A 20,556-nucleotide genomic window follows, 5' to 3' on the forward strand; every position below is an offset into this window, starting at 1 on the left:
CATGGCGAAGCTGTCTCGTCCCACAGAGGTGGCTACAGTGACCTGCGGCACATAGGCTTGGCACACTGGGGAAGCCGAGAACCCTACTTGGTTGCCCTCCCCTCACCACTCATGTCATGATGAAGTGACCAAATGGGAGCTGCACGAAGGCAGCCGCATGCCTGGATCTCAGCATTGCAGCAGTGCAAATCCCACCAGCTCCCTCGCTACACTGATCAAAGGCCTTGCTTGGGTGGTGCTTTTCTGGCTTCTCTGGCAGCCTGATGATGCAGAGAAATGCTGGAGAAAGCTGCCTTCGGACTGAGGTCCACCACAGCCAAGTGATGCGCACTGCAGCTCTGGAGCAGAATGACAACAGAGGGTGAGGGGAAGGCTTCTGCCAAAACTTAGGTGCTCTGCACATTGCTTCCCACCTCCCTCACGCCCTTTTGTCCTCCCTTCTGCCCTCTGCTTCTAGCCCCTCGCTTTGCCCTGCATTCCCGCCGCTGCTTTCTGTCCCTCTGGATGGCTCCTCCCAGCCCCACACATTTCTCATTTATGTTACCCCCACCCCATCATCTCACCATCCATCCTTTCCCCTCTTTCTGCTGTTGTCTTCCTCTCCTCCGACTTCTTCTTGAGCACTGACTTTCTCTTATGTTTTTGAGACATAGGTATTAAACCCCTCAGCTTTTCTTCTATACACTTATGCAGTGCCTGCAAAGTAAAACACAACAAATGCTGCCCTGCTAAGTAAGCTGGGAACACCAGACTGTGGTCAGACGGCTCACACAGCCTCCATCACCTGGAACCCAACCTGCAGCGCCCCATGCCAGGCAGAGATTGTATCCAGCACATAGCAAATGTGGCAGGAGAAGGAAATTACCAGGGTTTATTAAGGTCAAGCAGGGGAGAAATTCCAGGGCCTTGAGATAGAAAGGGACACTGAGGAGACAAGAACTAAGTGCACATGGGTGTTAAGGGCCTGTTTCTTTCTCCTTTGCCTCACCACAACTGTCCCCTGGCTCCACGGCTCTTTTTGCAGCCTGGCCACTACCTTCTGCTTTGATGACAGCCACTGTTTCTCTCACAGTCGTCATCATCACATGGAAGAAAGTTGTCTGGCCACACAGCTAGGGCTAACATCACTGAATAACCTCACTGCTCAGAGAGCAACAGGTCCTTCAGCCCGAGAAGGAAGGGATGAAGCTCCAAGTAGCAAGCAAAGATCAAAGCGGAGGCAGCAATCCCTCAGGAACCTGCAAAAAGCAAACAGAAAGTAAGCAGAGGAGTTAAGATCAGATGGAGCAATGTAGGGAAAGGGGGAGTTACTTGGTTTGTTTAGGAAGGAAGTATGTCTGAACTGCAAGCAACACTGTGAATTGGGACAGTGTCCTGCAGGATCTGCTTGCAAGAGCTAAAGCTATGTGGGACAGAGCTCTAGGAGACAGAAGCATCCTCCAGTGAGTATCTCTGGTGGGGCAGGGTGGAGAGGAGAGGCTGGACAGATGGTCTGCTCCTCCTTGAACTTCAGAGAAGCCGCATGTGCAAAGGGGAGGCACACAGAGGTGTCAGCACATAAGCCTTTCCATCCTTCACCTGCTGTGGCATAAAGCATTTGAGTATGACTAATGACTGCTGCAGATTTTGCATCACTGAGCTGTTGGCACGGATGGCTGACTTCCTTGTACATCAGCCAGTGTGGCAAAGGTCCTTTGATCTGGATGCAGAGACTAGGGAATGGGATGGAGGTAGACAAAGGTCGCCCATGGGAAAAGAAGGGCATGTGGGCAGGGGACAGCGCGTCCCTGCTTGGGGCTGCCAGGATAGAGGCTGACAGCTACCCTGTTCACACTCAGATCCCCATGCACTGTCTCCATCCTTCCCACCCATGCTCTGATGCGCCTTTAACAGCCTGGGTTTCCTACCAGGATGTTTTCGTTTTGGTTGCCTCCCTCTTAAGAGTTCCAAGGCGCTGCACAAAATTAGCAAGTTAGGAAGCTGGGGAATGGAGGCCTTAAAACCTGTTGCAGAAATGCCACCCAGGTCACTTGGTGCCACATTAACATGTCCCTCCCTTCTGCATCTGTACGTGTGGATTGTGCCATTCCTATGCGCTGTGGGCCTGTGAGTGAAGGTGAGTAGGGACAACAGGTTAACCATTGCCACAGGATGCTGCATGCATTCCCCTCTGCCTGTTTGAGAAGGGAGTGGCTACTCACTGGCTGGAAAACAGGTTTCTTCACTTTGTTCATCTGTAGTGAACAGTCAGAGACTCCTGAGCTCCTCTTGGGGGTCATAGCTAGGAGATGGCCGGCTGTTGCCAAGCTTTCCTCCTCCAGTAGCTCCTTCTGAGCAGAGAACATAGCATCTTGTAGCTGGTGAGTCCATGCTCTGGCATGACCGGCACCTTCAGGGTCCCTCTTCCTGGTGTTCTCCTCTGGGACCTGGGCCACTTCATCGTTGGCTCCAAAGAAACCCCTGGTGCTGTTGGTGAAACCTTTGCCCACATTGACCACATGGACTTTCTTTCCAAATCTCTTCTTCTTCTTCCTGGTCTTGTTCTGGAGGAAGAGGCAGGTGAAGACCTGCTTGAAACGCTTGCGGAAATGCTTGGAGATGAGGGCATAGACGATGGGGTTGAGGCAGGAGTTGGCATAGGAAAGGCAGTGGGAAGCCAGGCGGCAAACGTAAGTGGCTCGGTTGAAGGGGAAGTGGCCAAACCAGAAGCACAGGATGACCAGGTGGTGGGGCAGCCAGCAGAGGCAGAACAGGATGGCCACAGCCACAATCATCTTGGTGACCTTACGCTTGGCCTTCCGGGAATCTGAGATCCTTTCTATGGGATCTACGGAGGTCCACAGGAACTTGATGGTTCTGGCATATGCCAGGCTCACAACGGTCACGGGCAGAAGGTATCCAAAGACAAACGTGAGGATGTCCAGAATCTTCCGGCGCTGGTCCTCCCAGATAGGGACACAGATGGGCACCCCATGGTAATGGACAATCTGGTAGTAACTGAGGTAAGGCCCCGCAAAAAGCAGCGACAGTGACCAGATTGCTACAATGGCCACTCCTGCATTTCGGGAGGTGCGAAGATCCCGGGACTTCAGTGGATAGCGAATGGCCAGGTACCTGCCGAGGAGGGGAAGGAGAAGGAGCGACACAAACACAACAAGGGTGAGATGAAGTATCGCTCCTGCCCTGTGGAGCTCTGCATCTTTACCCATCTTCCCCTCTCCCTGCCTATTGGTAGGTGAATAGAGATCAGGGTCATCCCAACAGCAGGCCTGGGATCTCCATCACGCGCTCTGCTGTGCTAGCTTGGGAAGGTCACGCAACGTGCCTTGTGAACCAGGGAAGAGAAGGATAGGAGCAGGACCCAGAGCCTCCTTGTTTCTCCTGTGGTGTGTTGCTGCCCTGGGGCTTTTGCTGTTTTGGTTTTACATAGCGGACACTAAACCTAAGTATGTGCCTGCACTTCTCCCCAAGTGAGAGCTGGGTAACCAAGCCAAGAGGTTGGCTTGGTGCTGAGAGAGGACATCGGGAGCCGGGGATGCTGGCTCTGCTGGCCCTGCCTCTTGGGAAGACCCTATGTAATTTTCACGGGACATTCAACAAGGTAGGGACTGGCCTTTCTCCCACCCTTTAGCTCAGGGGTGGCAAACACATTGTCCCTGAGCTGAGGGATTCACAGGGAAGGGGACACTTACCTGTCAATGGAGACAGCAGCCAGTGTGAAGCTGCTGGCATACATGGTGAGGTAGATCAGGAAATGCACAGCCTTGCAGGCAAAGGCCCCAAAAAGCCACCCATCCAGGGTGTAAATGGTGGCCTGGAAGGGGACGCAGCAGATGATGAAGCACAGGTCAGCCATGGCCAGGTTAAGGATGAAGAGGTTGGTGGTGTTAATGACTTGGCCGTTCCGCAGCAGCACGGCCAGCACCAGCCCGTTCCCCACAGTACCCAAGAGGAAGATGAGGGAGAAGATGACAGGCACAATAATCCCGGCTGCTCGCAGCTCTGGACTGTTGGAAGAGGCATTCCATCCCCCTGGCATCTGCCCATCTGACCTGTGCAGGGAGAAAGGGAGACACAGCACCTATACACAGCCATGAGCATGTGGGTGCTGGTCATTGTTGACCGCAGTGGCCACCAGAGCTATGGCCCTGATCCCAGCCTTTGTTTGAAGTCCACGTTTCTCCCAGAGATGCCAATCCCAATCAGCTGGTTAAATTATGACATCAAGATCCTCCTGATGTCTCTGGTAGGATGCTGTTGGGATCAGTCAGCCCACATCTGCCTGGCTTGAATGGAGCTGAAGTCCCTTTCTCCTGCCCAGACATCCTCATCACAGCATCTCCTTGCTCCCAGCCTCCTGAAGGACCCCCTGCCCTGCCGCCTGGCCTCCCCACCTTTGTCCTGTAATCCCAAAGCTGTTAAACCTTTCGGGATCGTTTGCTTTGGCAAATCGGAATCCCTGCTGCTGTTCCACATGCCATGGGGAAGGAGGCTGCTGTGGGCAGTGAATGGTCCTGGCACACTCACCCCAGGGCTGTGCCACCTCCAGCAGCAGGGACCTAATGCCTGTAGCCCTGCAGCAGCAGCACCCCATCACACTCCCAACCCCAAAGAAGCTCCTTAAGCTGGGACCACCTCCACCCTGGAGCTGGCTGCTCCTCATTCCCTGCGCAGTAGTTGTGCTCTGCAGAGGAGAGGCAGATAAGGGCGCTTTTTCCTGATGCTTGAGGGGTGGTCTCAGGTTGGATGGTGGCAGCTAGGAGAGGATGGGGTCAGGGAGGGAGACCTTGGAGCCGCCTGAAACACAATGTGATGATCCTTGTGAAGGAGCAATGATCAACCGCACCGATGAACAATTACTGCAGCTCAAGATACTGTGGTTTGCTGCAAAACTTCCTCCAGCCCTAACACTGTGCTCAGATGGAGAGCTCCAACAGCCCATCTCCTAGCAAGCCATGTTGTGCTATCATTAGAACAAATTGTTCTTGGCTGGGCAGCAACCAAGAAGGAAAGACACCATTATCTAGCACTGTTGACAAGCAGTTAACTCTATTCTGGACCACACAAGCTCCTTCACCCCATGCTCTCCTGTCCCTCAGCTCCCACCGCTTCTCCTTCCCAGCTACCTCTCCATCACACGAAAAGATCTGCCCTACGTCTCTGGCTCTGCAGTCCCCTCCGTCCTACTGGTAACTACCTGTCTCCTCCAGCCAGCCCCGTGGTGTCTCCTTGCTCAAGCAGAGGACCCCGACCTCCCTCTGGGCACGCACCTTGCGTGGTGTCCCCGCTCAGGGAGCCCGAGGCCACCTCTCGTTTTGGGGAGCTGGCACTCACCTCTGACAGGAAGAGCCTGCAGCTTCGCAGCTCGCTGGGGGAAGCTCCTGTCCAGCCCAGGCAGCGGCGGCGGGGAGGATGCAGAGAGTTTGCCCAGGCAGCGCCGTCCCCCTGCCCGCTGCTGCGCTGCCTCCCCGTGCCCGCCGCCGGCTCTGCTCTCTCTTCTCCCGGCTCCCGCACCCGTGTCTCTCCTGCTGGAGCTCCTTTCCTCTCTCTGTCTCCCCCTTCCGCCCCCCCGCCCCCCCCCTTGCTGCTGGTCCATTGATCTCTGTTGGGTGGTTTTTTCCTTCTCCCTGAGGTTGGGTTTGGAGTTAACTCCTCTCTGCCCAGCCTTCAGCAGGCTCAGCTGCTCGCTGCTCCACCGGGGAGGGGGCAGTGCAGGAAAAGCCTGACGCTCGCAGGTGTGAGAGGCAGGATGGAGGGGAGCAGGGTCCCATGAGACCCGGCAAGCCTTGCAGGCACGCCTCGGTGCTGGGTGTTCAGGACACGTTGCCCAGCACCTCTGGGAACATGATTTTTCACACCACGGTGAGCCTGGCCCCTGCCTCATCCTTGGGATATGGGTCCAAACCCTCTGGAACACGAGCATTAATTGCTATGACTAGCTGTTACTAATTAATTGTTAGTAGCACGGCACAGAGGAGACCAAGTTTCTCCCACAGTGCCTGACCTGGGGAAGGAGGGGAAAGCAGGCTTTGGTTTCCATCCAGCCCAGCTCTGCCATCCACCAGCATTGCCCGGGCAATGCAGTGTGGGGAGGGAGAACAAGCCCTTCAGGGGGGCCATCTCCAGAGGTTCAGCCCTACGACAGCACATGTGCGCGCTGATGTGCTGAAAGGTGACAATGACCCACCACCTCCTGCCCTGCCATCGCGTCTATAGCCCCAACGGACCTGTGCCCTGCAGACTTCTAGGTGTGCTGAGGACAAGTGGGGCTTGATGGTCCTTCTCCAGCAAGACCTGAAGGCCACCAGCTTCCCTTCACTGGGAAGGCTTTTCAAATGATGGAGCAGGATGCTGAGGAGGAGCAGGAGGCACTGATCCCTTTCCCTTCACAGCACCCCCATGCCCCTGTTGATGGCATCCCTCTGCGCTAGCAAGAGGGACAACGTGACCTCTCGTCCCCGCCTGCCCCTCTGTCTGGAGGAGCAAGGCGTCCCTGCCGGCTTGCTATCAGCAACTGTAACCACGGAAAAGGGGAAGGCCATGTCTCAGGACACGCTGATAACCCAGGGGCTGCAGCGGAGCTCAGCCCGTAGCACAGCTTGTCGCAGTGCCGTTTGCCATGGACGGAGCACACCAGCGCTGCCTCCTCCTCTTCCTCTGTCTGCTCCCACAGCCGAGCATCCCGGGCCCGCCGCCACCTCCAGCTGAACCCCAGGAGCCGCTGCCGCCGTCGGGCACCGCTGACCCCAGTGCCCACATCCTGCGCGGCCGCCCCTCGACCCCGGTGCGGCCATACAGCCTCTCGCTCTCACCTGAGGACTACCACTACTACCCCAAGCCGCGGCACCTGCGGCCCGGGCACCTGCGCCGGCTGCTGGGCTCAGCCTTCGACCCGTTCTGGATGGCCACCGCGGAGCCGCACCGCGGCAACAACAGCATCCTCGAGGACACCCTGGAGACCCAGAGCCGGGACCTGGCGGACGGCGCCGGGCGCTACCGCCGCAAGCTGTGGCGAGAGGCTGAGGGGCTGGAGCTGCCCGCGCTGCTGCCCCCCGGCCCGGCGCTGTCCCCTGAGCTGCGGGGCGCCGCGTCCCACAGCCTGCGGCAGTGGCTGGTGGAGCAGGCTGCTTGCCGCCTCACCTCCGCCTGGGTTGACCTGGGAGCTGTGTTCTGGCCGCGCTGGGTGCGCCACACTGCCTGCGAGACCGGGCCCCGCAGCTGCTCCTGGCCCCCCGGCATGGGCTGCCGCCCCGCACGGCTCACACACATCAAGCTGCTGGCCTGGCACTGCTGGGCCGTGCAGCACCCCGGGCCCCCGCGCTGCGCATGGCGGCAGATCCCGTACCCGGTTGTGGCCGCCTGCAAGTGCTCCTGCCGCTGAGGGGGTGCAGGAGGACACCTCCACCACCGGTGGCTGTTCTTGCAGCGAAAGAGCCGCCTGGACTCAGCCTCAGGGCCAGGGAGCTGGGGGGTAATCCCTGAAATGGAGAAATAAACCTCCAGAATGAAGTGGGATCAGCTGCGGTCATTGCTGTTTCTCGCCGAAGCCCCCGGGTAGGGGACACAGCTGCTTTGCTCCTCGCCCACCAGCACAGGGAGGTATTAGCACCCGTGTGGGAATGGGGAATCGAGGGACCTGACAGCAGGTTCAGACCCTTTTTCCATCAGCCCCAGTGGACTCGGTCCAAGCTGGGGCATCAGAGAGCAAGGGCAGAGGGATGCCAGCAGGGAAAGGGTAGAGGGAATTGAGTCATGGATCAGGGTGGAAACAGTGAGGATAGGGGCTGGAGGGCATCACCGGGAAGGGGAGCAGGTTTGGGGCTGCAGTGAGGCAGCCTGGTAAAGGCGGAAGAAGTGGGGTGTGGGCACGGACCCACAGCGGGAAGTGGTTCTGGGAGGTGTGTACGGAAACGGGATGGGATAGACAGTGCCCTGCTTCGAGCTACAATGGGTGAGATACAGGGATCCCACACCTATCCCTGTACATGGTGTAGAGGGTGATGGCTCAAGACCCAGGGGGAAGCCTGGCAGAGCAGTGTACGGGGTCTGGTGTGGGTTGGCGAGCCCACTGTGGGAACTACATCCTTGAAAAGTGGCATCTGCTTCTATGTTCCACCCAGCAAAAAGCCCTCTGCTTTCTGGGCTAAAAGCTACACAGAGCTGTACATCAGACCTTTGCTGGGAGGCCTGAAGAAATAAAGAGCTGGAGGCTTTGCCTGGGAATGTGGTATTGACATGGTGCCTGCAGTCAATGGGTGCTGCATTGTTCGTTTCTCATGTGCCATCATATGACCCTCCTGCCTTCCTGCATCCCTGTGTCATGCAAACCACAATCTGCTGCAGAGCTTGGCCTTGAAGCGGGTGGAGAGGGAGATGGAGAATGGGGGGGACCTGGGAGAGACAGAGAGGAGAGGGAGGCAGAGAGGAGGGGAGAAGCGCAGAGCCCTTGTGTGCACACAAGGACAAGTGTGTGTATTGCAGTGAGGGAGGCTGCCGAGCTGAGCGGTGAGAGACATACGTGCGGCTGTTCTTCACTGAGAGGGACTTGAGTGCTGGAGCAGGGTTAAACGGCTTGGGTTGGCTGCCCTGAGTGCAGCAAAGACATCAGCAGGGCGACCAGCAGGAGGGAGAGAGGTGGGAGCATGGAATGGGGTTGCAAAGGAGGTGTGCAAGTAGGGAGGAGCAAGAGGGTACACATGCATGGGCTCAAAACAGTGGTGGCTCAGGCTGGGCCCTGTCCCAGAGCCCATCTGGCTGAAGCAAGAAGGGCTTGAGCGCAACCTCCTGCCGCTTCCCCATTACACTCCCCATTCCCAAGATACTGCCTGTTGATAAGGGGGAAGGGTTTGCAGCACTGGTGCTATGCAGATGGAGCTCCATATCGTACTTTATCAGCGGCTCAGGGTCCTGTGGAGATGGAAAATGAAATAAAACCAGCACACAGTTGTGCTCCCAGCTGCTCTAACAGAGTCTGGTGGCAGCCCTATGGAAAAGGTGTTTTTCCCCTGCCTTCTACATCCCATCAAGCCCTGCAATCCTGGATTAACATCTGTATTCTTCTGCAGCTGCTTCGGTTCACGTCAGAGACGTTACTGCCCTATAGCTCGCTCCCTGAGTGCCTAATGGCAGGTAGCATTTTCAGAGCAGGGCTTCGTTAATATGACCCAGTGCTTGGGCACCCAAGCACAGCACAACCTCACTGTGGCTGGAAGCTGTCCCTGGCTGCTGGGGAGGCAGATGGTCCTCAGCTGAGCACGTGGGCAGACAGCAGGTCACACATGATTTCTCTTCTGCAGCAAAACTGCTGCAAACAAAGCAATCCTGAGAGATGCCCAGGTCCCACTTAGCTTGAGTGCTAAATTGCTACCCCATCATGGCTTGCCGAACAAATCCAGCGATCCCAGCCTGCAGCTGATGGAGGAAAATTACAGGTTTCTGGCACCTGCTCTTCCCTCAGCTTCAGCCCCAGGCAGATACATGCCCCCTCTTCATGCTGCTGGCCCCTGCCAGCTTGGCTTGCCTGCTGCCCAGCAGCCTCTCTCGGGCAAGATGCAGCACCCGGATCAGGTTTGGGAGCTCCGTAGTGATGGGTAAAGCCTTAAAGCCAGCCCCAGGGACTAAGCAAGCCTCACACCTAGCACCTGAGAGTGGGAAGGGCAGAAAGGAGCGCAAGAGTTTCAGCTAGCCCTTGTCCTGTTTCAGACCGGTTGCTGGTAGCACGGCTTGCCAAAGATTTAGGAAACCCCTTGCCTCAGTGGGGAATTACAGCTGCAGATCTACCAGGGTGATGCTACTGGACCTGCAGGAGAGCACGGAGGAAGCAGGTGACATCAGGCACAGCAGCAATGCTATGTTTCCATCAGCAGAAGACAGCATGAGCTGCAGTGCTTCAGCACCAGGATTGAGGCTTCCAGAAGGACACAGCAGAGTGTCCGGCCACAGCAAGGAGAAGGTGGGGATGGACTGCAGCTCCTGGATGAGAAAACAAGAGCCGGACAAATATCTGCTGCACTGCAGGACACCTTTAAGGATGCAAGAGCTGGCTGCCAGCGCTGCACACTGCAACAGCCACAGCTTCCCGCGGGCTGCGATGCCTTGACGATTGGTCCTGCTTTGGCAGCATGCTCCTCAAGGCTTTTCCCCTGGCACAGGCACTTGGTCATGGGCAAGGACAGTGCCGCAGGAGGTGTTTGCTGGCCCCTCAAGGTATTGCTCCATGTTTCCGTCCCACCTCGGTGAAGGCTTCCACACAGTGGTCGATATCCTCATCGCTGTGTACAGCTGAGATCTGGACCCGGATACGGGCCTTTCCCTTGGGGACCACAGGGTAGCTGAAGCCAATGACATAAATGCCTGAGGAGGAAATGCAGGGAGAGTTAGAGCTGGCTTGCAGGGAGGGAGGTTGAGGTGGTATTGGGTGATAGAAGGGCTTTTGGATCCTCCCTCCCCTCTCAACCATTTCCAGGCTTCAGAGTTTTCAAGTGGCATCTGCTCCCAAGCATGGAAATGAGGGTTAGGGCCAGTGGTGGGGATGGAGTCCAGCACAGCAGAACAAGAGGGCTAATGTAACCCTCCCACCTCCAACAGAGAGAGGAGGTGAAGTCAGCAACATCTGGGGAAGACCAAGAGGACATTTGCAGGTGGAGGCTAAAGAAATAACAGGTTTCATGCAGGAACATCCTCTGCAGGAGGGATGGTAGCACTACCACCGGCTGTCCTTTCCCTCAGGGCGTGTGTCTACATCTAGAGCTCCCTCTCCAGCTCACCTCTGTTCAGCATGTCCTCAGCCATCACTGCAGCCAGCCGAGCATCCCCAAGCATGACAGGACAGATGGGGTGGTCTTTCCCTGAGATGGTGAAGCCGGCTGCCGTCATCTTACTTCTGAACCTGGTGAAGAGAACAAGAGGATGAGGCAAACCTCATCACCCCTGTCCTTGGGAGACCACTGCCTTCCCCTGGGAGCCCTGGATGCGGTGCTGCTCCGAAGTGCATCTCCTGTGCACGGAAGGGATCCCTCTTTTTGGAGTGACCTCCTGCCATTTCCTCCTCAGCTCCATGGGACTGCAGCTGCTTGAGGGCAGACTTGTCCCAGCACACAGAGCATCCAGATCTGTCTGACACACACAGGCACATGCTGTGGTTTCCCCTGAGCACCCCCAGGCCATGACTGGCAAACCACCTATGGCTGTCACTGAGGGGTGAGTAAACACACATGGACAACACATTCCTAAGGAATCCCTCCCCCTGCTCCCACCCCAATGTGCCCCCCTCACCGTTGGGTCTTGGCAGCCATGGACTGCGCAATGGCATTGCTCTCCATGAGCAGGTCCAGGGCCTTGGATGCACAGCCCACCACGGCGGGGGCCAGGCTGTTGGAGAAGAGGTATGGGCGGGAACGTTGTCGGAGCAAATCAATGAGGGGTTTGGGGCCAGTCGTGTACCCACCTGCAGATGGATGAAAGAGAAATGGACAAGGAACACCAGAGTAACCTGTCATCTACTGGAGGAATTTCAGTACAAAGCAGGCCTAAAAACATCACAGCTGATGCCTTTTACTGAGTTTCCACCTTGACCCCAAGGCAAATGCATGAGGAAGATGAAAGTAAGAGAAGCACATGGCAGGACCTCCCTTGACCCTGCAGCAGGGTCCCAGACTGAGCCTCATGCCACCAGTAGAAGAGGACAACATGCATTTGTGGCTCTATCATTAGGCAGAGGAAGGAAACATCAGAGTGATGCTGTGGAGCTCTTTAAGGCATGGAGAACATTGGTCAGGAAATGCCTTCACCTGCAGCTCCTCCAAGAGCTTTTCCCAGGGTGGAATTGATGATGGTGACTTTGTCCATCACTCCCAGGAGCTCATCGGTACCCCTGTAGTAGAAGGAATGTCACATTCTCAGCTGTGCCAGCACGCACCACGGAAGCTGCTCTACGCGTGAGGGATGCCTCAAGGGAAACCAAGTGTCACGAGACAGGTCTCTGCTAAAGGAATAACACCCCCGTGTGGTAGTTCAACACAAGTGGTGACCTTCCCTTCTCCTGCAGAAAGGCTAAGCTAGAATCTCCCGAGATAAGAGCATGGGGTTTTTATCCCTTACAGATGGGAGAGCACTCAGACTTCCCACACAGATGTTTAAGAGTCCAAACAGAGCACTAACAATGCAAGCATGTGAAGCATCTCTTCTTGGTGAACACTTGCAGCCAAGTGCACTGCTTGGCACTTGGAGGATCTCCAGGGGATGGAGGGAAAACCTGCCCTGAGGGAATTAATCAATCTGTGCAAGCTAACTCCGCAAAGCCCCCAAGACCCAAGCATTTGAAAGTGATATCTGAGAGGAGGATTCGGAAATCAGGAAGTCCAACTGTCTCCCATTTGGAAGCAGATGAGGTGGTCGCTCCATCCCTTACACACTGATAAGCAGCTGTCATGTTGGGATGGGTCATTGCTAAAGTATCTCCCTTCAGGTGCCCCAAAGGTGGAGTGCAAAACCTTCAATCAGTGGTGACCCCCACACAAAAATATGTTGGTTATCAATACCTTTGGACTTGTTTCAGAGGCTGTTGGGGTCAGTGGGAAGAAACAGGGTTGAAACGGCCACTTACCGGCCATTGGGTCCCAGGAAGCCTGTGGCATGGCATTCGTCAATGAAGACCAGGGCATTGTACTTCTGGGCCAGCTGGCAGATCTCCCTCAGGGGTGCAATGTCACCATCCATGGAGAAGGCACCATCAGTGGCCACCAGCCGCAGACGATGTTTCTATGGGAGGAAGAGTGGTGCCTCCAGGGGTGAAGATGTCACCCTGAGGAGAGGGGCTGGCGAGGAAGACTGGGACATAGCCCAACTCCTGTAGGGCATGGATGTATCTAACTGAGACAGAGGAGGTCTGCATTGCAACCAGCTGCTTACCCTCCTTGCCCATCCATGCCTACCTGTGCCTGTTGGCAAAACCAGTGCCTACTGCATGGGAAAAGGCAGAGCTCATCCTTTGGGGCTGGTTACTGCAGCACAGCTAAGCTCACACTGGAGTGGGAGCAGACCTCCATACCTGTGCATCCTGCAGCTTGGCCTCCAGGTCCTGCATGTCCATGTGCTTGTAGCGGTACTTGTTAGCCTTGCACAGGCGGATCCCGTCAATGATGGAGGCATGGTTCAGCTCATCTGACAGCACTGCATCCTCTGGGGTCAGCAGGACCTGGTCATGCCAAACAGAAAGGATCATCCTTTGCTACCTTTCCTTTGCAGTATCCTACTGCTAACCTTTCCACTTTCCTTCCCAGCCACCTTATCCCCTGATTTCTCTAGGCCAGGCTCTTGCCTGTGGCTTCTGAGCTCAAAACCTCCCTCACCTTCCCTAGCAAGCCTGGGGGATCACTTCTTTTCCCTGCCTATCCTTCAAAGGGGAGTACAGACCTCCCACAAAATGGGAGCCCTCCCCAAAAGCTGGAGCCTGTCTGGAGAAGGGGGAGGTGAGGCTGATTAAACACCTCCACGTGGCTTCCCCAGTCCGAGGGCACTAAGTTGGGGTTCCCCACCACCAGTTACTGCCGTCTTTTCTATGGCACAGAGCTCACATCATAGCCTCTGGAGGGCATGGCAAGCACATTGCCATCACCTCCCTCCTCCATGCACAACACAATGAAAGCCCTACAAACCTCAAAGATGCCAGTGTTGGCATCAAAGCAGCTGGGATAGAGAATGGCATCTTCCCGCTGGTGGAAACGTGCAATCTTCTCCTCCAGGTCCTTGTGTATGCTCTAAAGAGACGAGAGGAGCAAGCGTCACTGGCGGGGCAGCACAAGTCCTCGCTTGCCCACGGCTGTTAGATGCTGACTGCAAGGGGAAGAAACAGACAGGTTTTATCCAGAAAAGGTGTGCGTGCACGGCAGAAATTAGTTGCGATCAGCATGCGTTTGCAAACACAGACCTAAAATGCGGTTATGGGTTTGGACACCACAAGCACAGCAGAGACTCCAAGCTCCCCACCCATGGGGGGAATTTTCTTTGCACTTAACCAGCAGATGGGGATAAAGCAGGCTGGGTTTGACAGAGGTAATTCAAGTCAGGCTGGCTGCAATTTTGACCCTTAAGGGAGGGGAAAAGACATAAATTTTCTGAATGTTTTTCAAACTTAGACGGGGGAGATCTAGATTAGATAAAAGAAGAAATTCTTCACTGTGAGGGTGGTGAGGCCCTGGCACAGGCTGCCCAAGGAAGCTGTGGCTGCCCCATCCCTGGCAGTGTTCAAGGCCAGGTTGGACACAGGGGCTTGGAGCAACCTGGTCTAGTGGAAGGTGTCCCTGCCTGTGGCAGGGGGTTGGAACTGGATGAGCTTTACGGTCCATTCCAATCCAAACCAGTCTGGGATTCTACGGTTCTACGAATTCTATGAATTTGGTTCCTTTGCTCCCTGAGGGTTGTAATGCTTTCAGCTGGCAGATTTCCAGATGTTCAGCTGGTGCGGACACGTCAGGCTCTTTTTCCACCTGGCCACGTGTAATTTAGCACTGCACGTACACGTGAGTATTGAGAGGGGAGTCTGAGAATGGCTGTCCTAGAGGAGAGGATTCTGCCCGGTACCTGGGTACCACAGATGAAGCGAACAGAGCTGAGGCCAGCACCGAACTTCTCCAGGGCCTCCACTGCAGCACGGATCACCTCGGGGTGGCTGGAGAGCCCCAGGTAGTTATTGGCACAGAAGTTGAGGATCCCTGCGGGGAAGAGAAACAGAGAAGCACTGAGCGGGAGTGAACGGGGACAGAATCCGATGGCACAGAGCGCCTGCCCCATACGCACCGGCTCCTCCGCCCGCCAAGCGGAGGTGGGGGCCTTGTCGGGAGACGATGATCCGCTCGCTCTTCCAAGTGCCGGCGCCTCGGATGTCCTCCAGCTCGTTCTCCAGCAGCCGGCGGAGCTGAGCCGAGGCCGCTCCCGATGCGGACCGAGGGGTCCCGGCCCCGCCGCGCCGCAGCACCCGCACCGCCGCACCGCGCCACATCCCGATGCCCCGCCCCTCCCCGCCGGCAGGGGGAGGTGTGGCCCCGGCGGCCAATGGCCATTGGCAGCCGGGGCCACGCCTCCCCCTGCCGGCGGGGAGGGGCGGGGCTAGGGAGGTGCTTGGCTCCGCCCCCCGCGCTCCTCCCGCATGGAGGCACCGTCACCCGGAGGTGTTCATGCAGAGGGATCCGGACAGGGTGGATGGATGGGCTGTGGTCATGGTGTGAGGTTCAGCAAGGCTCAGTGCCGGGGTCTGCACTTAGGCCACAACACCCCCATGCAGTGCTCCAGGCTTGGGGAAGAGTGGCTGGAAAGCTGCAATGGAAAAGGGCCTGGGAGTGCTGATTGATGGAGCTGAACATGAGCCAGCTTGTGCCCAGGCAGCCAAGAAGGGCAACAGCATCCTGGCCTCTATCAGCAATAGCAAGGCCAGCAGGGCCAGGGCAGTGATCATCCCCCTGTGCTGGGCACTGGTGAGGCTGCACCTCAAATCCTGTGTTCAGTTCTGGGCCCCTCACTACAACCTCACTACATTGAGGTGCTGGAGCGGGTCCAGAGAAGAGCAGCAAAGCTGGTGAAGGGTCTGGAGCACAAGTGTGATGGGGAATGGCTGAGGGAACTGAGGGGGGTTTAGTCTGGAGAAGAGAAGGCTCAGGGGGGACCTTATCGCTCTCTACAACTGCCTGAAAGGAGGATGGAGTGAGGTGGGGTCGGTCTCTTCTCCCAGGTAACAAATGACAGGACAAGAGGAAATGGCCTCAAGCTGCACCAAGGGAGATTTAGGCTGGAGACTGGGAAATATTTCTTCACAGAGAGGGTGCTCAGGCATCGGAACAGGCTGCCCAGGGCAGTGGTGGAATCACTGTCCCTGGAAGTGTTCACAAACCATGTAGATGAGGCCCTCAGTGACATGGGTTAGTGGTGGCCTTGGCAGTGCTGGGGAATGGTTGGACTTGATGATCTTAAAATCTTTTCCAACCTGGTTGGTTCTGTGATTCTGTGGTGGGGTTGTTCAGCCTGGAGAAGACTCCAGGGAAGCCTTGTTGTGGTCTTTCAGTACTTAAAAGGGGTCTATAAGAAAGATGGAGAGAGACCTTTGGGCAGGCCCTGTTGCAATAAGACGAAGGGTGATGATTTTAAACTAAAAAAGGGGAGATTCAGGCTGGATGGGAGGAAAAAATTCTTTACACTGAGGGTGGCGAAACACTGGCACAGGGTGCCCAGAGAGGTGGTGGATGCTCCATCCCTGGAGACATTCAAGGCCAGGCTGGATCTGACTCTGGGCAACCTGGTGTGGTTGAAGATGTCCCTGGATTAGATGGGCTTCAAAGGTCCCTTACAACTCAAACTATTCTATGGTACTATGATTCTATGTACTACGTCCCAGAAGATTTTGGAGTAACAGGTCATGCTGGATCTTAAGGGTCAACAAGCCCAGGAGCATTAGGTGTTCCCACCTGAGGGATTTGGGGTGCTCAGCACAGGTGACTTGGATCCTCGCATCTAGGTGGTTTATGGGTGTCCACTATAGAGGGTAATGAGCCAAAGGGTCTGTAGGATGTGGGTGCATCCAGCTGAGGTGACCAAGGACCTACCAGCTGAAGGAGATTGGGTGCCTGAGCCTAAGGGATTTGAGCACCTTTGGTCAAAGTGGTTTGTGACCCACAAGTCCACTGGGTTTAGACACACAGAGTCCAGCTAGATCAGGCATCTCCATCCTCCACTATAGCTGACTGGGGAATCCTGAGGCCAGGGTGGTGTAGGCCTGTCATGTCCAGGAGGATTAGGCAGCAGGCTTCTGAAAGGAGCGTAGGATCTTCAGCCTAGGTAGTCTGGTTTGGTCCAAGGGTCTCAGGTACAAGATCCCAAAGGGATTAGGTGCCTCCTAGCCAAGGATTTCAATACCATGAACTACAAAATTTGGGATCTTTGATGGCTAAAAGGCTCAGGCACCATCTGCCCAAGTGATTTAGGATCATCAGCCCAATGGATCTGGGAGTGTGAAAATGCTGGGCCCATGAGATTTAGGCACAGCAAGCCCAAGGGGACTGGGCACCCACAGCCCAGAGGATTTTGGAGCTCCTGATATCTGTAACCAAGGGGGATCAGGCATCTCCTGCCTGAGGCTCAGACCCTGCTATCAGGAGCACCCAGCCCTGCCTGGGGAAGGGCTCTCTTCAGGGCCAGGCAGGTCCTGGAGTGGTGCCAGCCCCCATGGGCAGAAAGCCAGAGCCCCGGGGTGATAGCAGGGCCATGTCCAGCAGACCTGCCTCACCCTGCCTGCCCCAGCCTGCCTGAAGAGCTGCCCACTGCCATGCTCAGGCCCATTCCTCCCCATGGATCAACCCCTTCCCACTTGTTGGACACCTCCAACTCCTTGAAAACAAATGTGGACAGATCCTGGCCCCGCTCCACCTCTTCCATCCCACCCCTGCCACCACCACCCAGCTGAGGCAGGCAGCTCCATCACCCAAGCGGTTATCTCCAGCACCCAGCACCATCTCCAACACAGGCAGGCTTTGCCTGGCCCCAGCAAACACACAACCCCCAAGGAGCCGGGGCAGGATCAGTAACTGCAATCCTGTACGGCCTCAACAGACACACTGAATCACCAGCACTCAAACACGCAACAAGCAGCCCAGCAGTAGCAAAAAACCAAACAAGACACACAAGAAATTTCTGAGAATTCGAAATAAAACCCCAGACCAGTAACTCTTACAAATGGGAACTCTCCATACCAAAGGTGTTCCTTTTTTCTTTCATTAACTGCCTTCTTTTAGCTATTTCCACACGAGAATCGAACAATTCTTTATAAAATGCAATAGAAATGGGCAGAAATAGAAATATAGAAAATAAAGGCAAATGCTATTTACAGAAACCAACAGGGAGAGTACCGAAACGCCTCTTGACTTCTTATTTCTTCTTGGGTGATTTCCGGGCGCTGGACTTGGCCTTGGGTTTCGACCGCTTTGCCTTCTTGGGCCTGGATGCCTTCCGTGACTTGGCTCTAACAGTCTTTGGCCTCTTGGCTTTCTTCGGGCTGGTCCTCGACTTCTTCCTGGCTTTTTTGGCAGCAGACTTGGGCTTCTTTGCCGGAGACTTGCTTCTCCTGCGCCGAGCCGCTTTCCGGGGCGACGTGGATCTCCTGGCTGCCTTCTTCCTCTTCCTAGACGGGGACCTCTTTGCCTTGTTGCCTTTGGCCAGGCGGAAAGAGCCGGAGGCACCAACGCCTTTGGTCTGCTTGAGGACACCGGTGGTGAGGAGGCGTCGGATGGCGAGCCTGATCTGGGCATCGGCGTTGTGGCCCACTTTGTAGTGGCTCTTCACGTACTTCTGGATGGACTGCCGGGACGACCCGCCACGGCTCTTCTCGGCGCGGATGGCCGCCGCGATCATGTCCGAGTAGGTCGGATGAGCCGCCGGCCGCCGCGCCGCCCTGGCCCGCTTGGGCTTGGGGGCCGGAGCCGGGAGCGGGATGGGGCTGTCCGACATGGTCAGCGCTTCGCGATGCCCGGCGATGATGCCCTTCGCGGCGGGAAGGCTCGTCCTGTCCCGCCCTGCCGGCACCCCCGCCCCTGGGCGGGGATTGGCTGGCGGAGGAGGGGTGGGTGACGACCGCAGCAGACCCCGGTGCCGCTCCCGGTGCTGCCGCCGCCGCCGCCGCCTCTGCGGCCGCGCACGATCCGGTCACCCTTTTAAAGGCGCGGTGCGGACCGCGGGGAGGACTGCCCCCCGCGCGCGCCACGCGCGACCTGCCCGCCCGCCCCCGGCACCCGTGTCCCCGGGTGTCCCCGACCCGAGCCGGCGGGATGGGTCAGGGATGGACACTGGGGATGGGGAGGGACACTGGGGGATGCTGCGGGACAAGGAAGAGCATCTCGGGGGACACTGAGTGGGGACAAGGAGGGACACTGAGGGGACAAGGAAGAGCAGTTGGAGGGACACTGCACAGCAACAAGGAAGAGTGTTTGGGGGAACACTGGGTAGTGACAAGGAAGAGTATTTGGGGGGACACTGGGTGGGGACAAGGAGGGACACCGTGGGACAAGGGCAAACATTTGGGGGGACAGTGGGTGAGGACAACAAGGGACGCTGGAGAACAAGGAAAAGCATTTGGGGAACACTGGGTAGAGACAAGGAGGGACACTGGGGAACAAAGAGAAGCATTTGGGGGAGCACTGGGTGGGGACAATGGGGAGCGCTTGGGGACACTGGAAAGATAGGGAGGGACATAGCAGGGACACATGGGGCAACATCAAGACATGTTGAGGGAAACTTAAAAGAGGATGCTGAGGGTCAGGGAGGGACATTTGGGGAGGACAGAAAGAGCAACACATGGAGAAACATTAGAGGAGAAGGAAGGATGTTGGGGAGGGCACCAGGCGATGAGGGATGACTCTGGAGGGGACACCAAGGAGAAAAGGGGGAGTACTGGGCTCAAAATAGGATCAGCAGCAGTAACCCACTGCCCAGTTCCTCTGCCCTCTTTTTTTCCCAGCGGGTGCTTTGGGGACAGCAGCTCAGCCCTCACATGTGCATGTCAGGGGTCCCAAACAACAGGCTGTCCCCTTTTTGAGGGGGATAAGCACAGCTCCTCATGAGGGTACAGATGCCAGTGACAGTCAGGCATCCTTACCCAGCTGCCCAAGTGATCGGCTGTTCCTGGGAAATTGAATGCAGCTGCTATCAGCATCTTGCCTGAAGGATTTGGATCATGTTTTCCCCCTTATTACTTAAAAACATGCGGGTGCAGCCACCTTGTGCCCACCAATACACTGCGTGGTGCTTGGGGTGAACCCTAGCACCTCCAAACTTCCCCCTGCTTCAACAGCATGGTGAAATACACAACAAGCACCTGGCTGTAGCTTCGATGCACCCTGCATGCCCCAGGGAATGACAATCACTGGCCAGGGACACGCAGAAGTACGCATAGAAATAGATACAGATACATAAATGCAAACAAATGTAAATATAGAAACATAAATAGGGTGGTGAGGCACTGGCAGAGGGTGCCCGGAGAAGCTGTGGCTGCCCCATCCCTGGCAGTGTTCAAGGCCAGGTTGGACGGGGCTTGGAGCAACCTGGTCTAGTGGAAGGTGTCCCTGCCCGTGGCAGGGGGTTGGAACTGGATGAGCGTTAAGGTCCTTTCCAACCTAAAGTCTAAGACTTTAGCCTAAGACCTTTCCAAACTAAGTCTGTGATTCTAGGATACTAAATAGAAGCAATAGAAACAGTAGAAGTAGAAATACTAGGAAATAGAAACAGAAATGATTTGATGCTCTCTCCCTAACATACAGAGGTGCTATGGGAGGGTGCAGCATGCCCCTGTCCCAGAAGGAGGCACTAGGCCCCCTGATGCTGTCCCACCGGTGGAAGGGCTGTCAGGGCATCCCCTTGTGCTTCCCTCCCTGCTGCTGCTCTTTCATGTGCCCCTCTTCATTTGGAGAGTAGGAAAGGTTCGCAGCACCTGCAAACTACTTGATTTTATTAAGAGCAAAGAGCTTCTAATTGCAGGGAGGGATAACCACCTTCCCACCCCCCCTTGGGTTGTTTTTTCCT

The 20,556-nt window shown here is 56.2% G+C and overlaps 4 protein-coding genes across 6 annotated transcripts; 1 reads left to right on the forward strand and 3 right to left on the reverse strand.

Moving 5' to 3' along the window:
• Nucleotides 1-200: 200 nt before the first annotated feature.
• GALR3 (galanin receptor 3) lies at nt 201-6,401 on the reverse strand. Of its 3 annotated transcripts, none has more exons than XM_080615444.1 (5): nt 5,335-6,401; nt 3,693-4,797; nt 2,202-3,114; nt 564-1,238; nt 201-338 (listed from the first exon to the last, which is right to left on the reverse strand). In XM_080615444.1, the coding sequence occupies exons 2-4, from the start codon at nt 4,037-4,039 to the stop codon at nt 1,209-1,211; spliced, it is 1,290 nt and encodes a 429-aa protein (XP_080471570.1). In that variant the 5' UTR covers nt 4,040-4,797; nt 5,335-6,401; the 3' UTR covers nt 201-338; nt 564-1,208. The 3 variants fall into 3 exon arrangements, with proteins under 3 accessions (XP_080471570.1, XP_080471569.1, XP_080471568.1); XM_080615443.1 differs by having other exon boundaries at nt 564-696; nt 1,037-1,238; nt 3,693-6,401; XM_080615442.1 differs by having other exon boundaries at nt 3,693-6,401.
• A 210-nt stretch (nt 6,402-6,611) lies between these two features.
• Nucleotides 6,612-9,728, forward strand: LOC308219921 (noggin-like). Its single transcript, XM_080615528.1, has one exon. It carries the CDS (start codon nt 6,620-6,622, stop codon nt 7,379-7,381), a length of 762 nt encoding a protein of 253 aa, XP_080471654.1. The 5' UTR covers nt 6,612-6,619; the 3' UTR covers nt 7,382-9,728.
• Nucleotides 9,729-9,830: 102 nt separating this feature from the next.
• Nucleotides 9,831-15,010, reverse strand: GCAT (glycine C-acetyltransferase). Its single transcript, XM_080615479.1, has 9 exons — nt 14,797-15,010; nt 14,581-14,711; nt 13,656-13,757; nt 13,049-13,195; nt 12,605-12,759; nt 11,790-11,872; nt 11,275-11,446; nt 10,767-10,888; nt 9,831-10,353 (listed from the first exon to the last, which is right to left on the reverse strand). Exons 1-9 carry the CDS (start codon nt 14,996-14,998, stop codon nt 10,202-10,204), a joined length of 1,266 nt encoding a protein of 421 aa, XP_080471605.1. The 5' UTR covers nt 14,999-15,010; the 3' UTR covers nt 9,831-10,201.
• A 2,700-nt stretch (nt 15,011-17,710) lies between these two features.
• On the reverse strand, nt 17,711-18,678 carry H1-0 (H1.0 linker histone). The gene has a single exon (XM_080615929.1). It carries the CDS (start codon nt 18,487-18,489, stop codon nt 17,911-17,913), a length of 579 nt encoding a protein of 192 aa, XP_080472055.1. The 5' UTR covers nt 18,490-18,678; the 3' UTR covers nt 17,711-17,910.
• Between the last annotated feature and the right edge of the window lie 1,878 nt (nt 18,679-20,556).

Source organism: Psittacula echo, assembly GCF_963264785.1.
Source record: "Psittacula echo genome assembly, chromosome: 1".
NCBI lineage: Eukaryota > Metazoa > Chordata > Aves > Psittaciformes > Psittacidae > Psittacula > Psittacula echo.

What these genes read in the sequence shown, in the direction of transcription:
- GALR3 (XM_080615444.1), bottom strand. Translation starts at nt 4,039, where the DNA reads ATGCCAGGGGGATGGAATGCCTCTTCCAACAGTCCAGAGCTGCGAGCA. An exon ending in GCTGCTGTCTCCATTGACAG is followed by an intron (nt 3,115 to 3,692) that starts GTAAGTGTCCCC and finishes CCTCCTCGGCAG; the next exon opens with GTACCTGGCCATTCGCTATC. An exon ending in AGAAACCTGTTTTCCAGCCA is followed by an intron (nt 1,239 to 2,201) that starts GTGAGTAGCCAC and finishes TGCTTTTTGCAG; the next exon opens with GTTCCTGAGGGATTGCTGCC.
- LOC308219921 (XM_080615528.1), top strand. Translation starts at nt 6,620, where the DNA reads ATGGACGGAGCACACCAGCGCTGCCTCCTCCTCTTCCTCTGTCTGCTC.
- GCAT (XM_080615479.1), bottom strand. Translation starts at nt 14,998, where the DNA reads ATGTGGCGCGGTGCGGCGGTGCGGGTGCTGCGGCGCGGCGGGGCCGGG. An exon ending in CTTGGCGGGCGGAGGAGCCG is followed by an intron (nt 14,712 to 14,796) that starts GTGCGTATGGGG and finishes TCTTCCCCGCAG; the next exon opens with GGATCCTCAACTTCTGTGCC. An exon ending in GCTTCATCTGTGGTACCCAG is followed by an intron (nt 13,758 to 14,580) that starts GTACCGGGCAGA and finishes TCGTCTCTTTAG; the next exon opens with AGCATACACAAGGACCTGGA.
- H1-0 (XM_080615929.1), bottom strand. Translation starts at nt 18,489, where the DNA reads ATGTCGGACAGCCCCATCCCGCTCCCGGCTCCGGCCCCCAAGCCCAAG.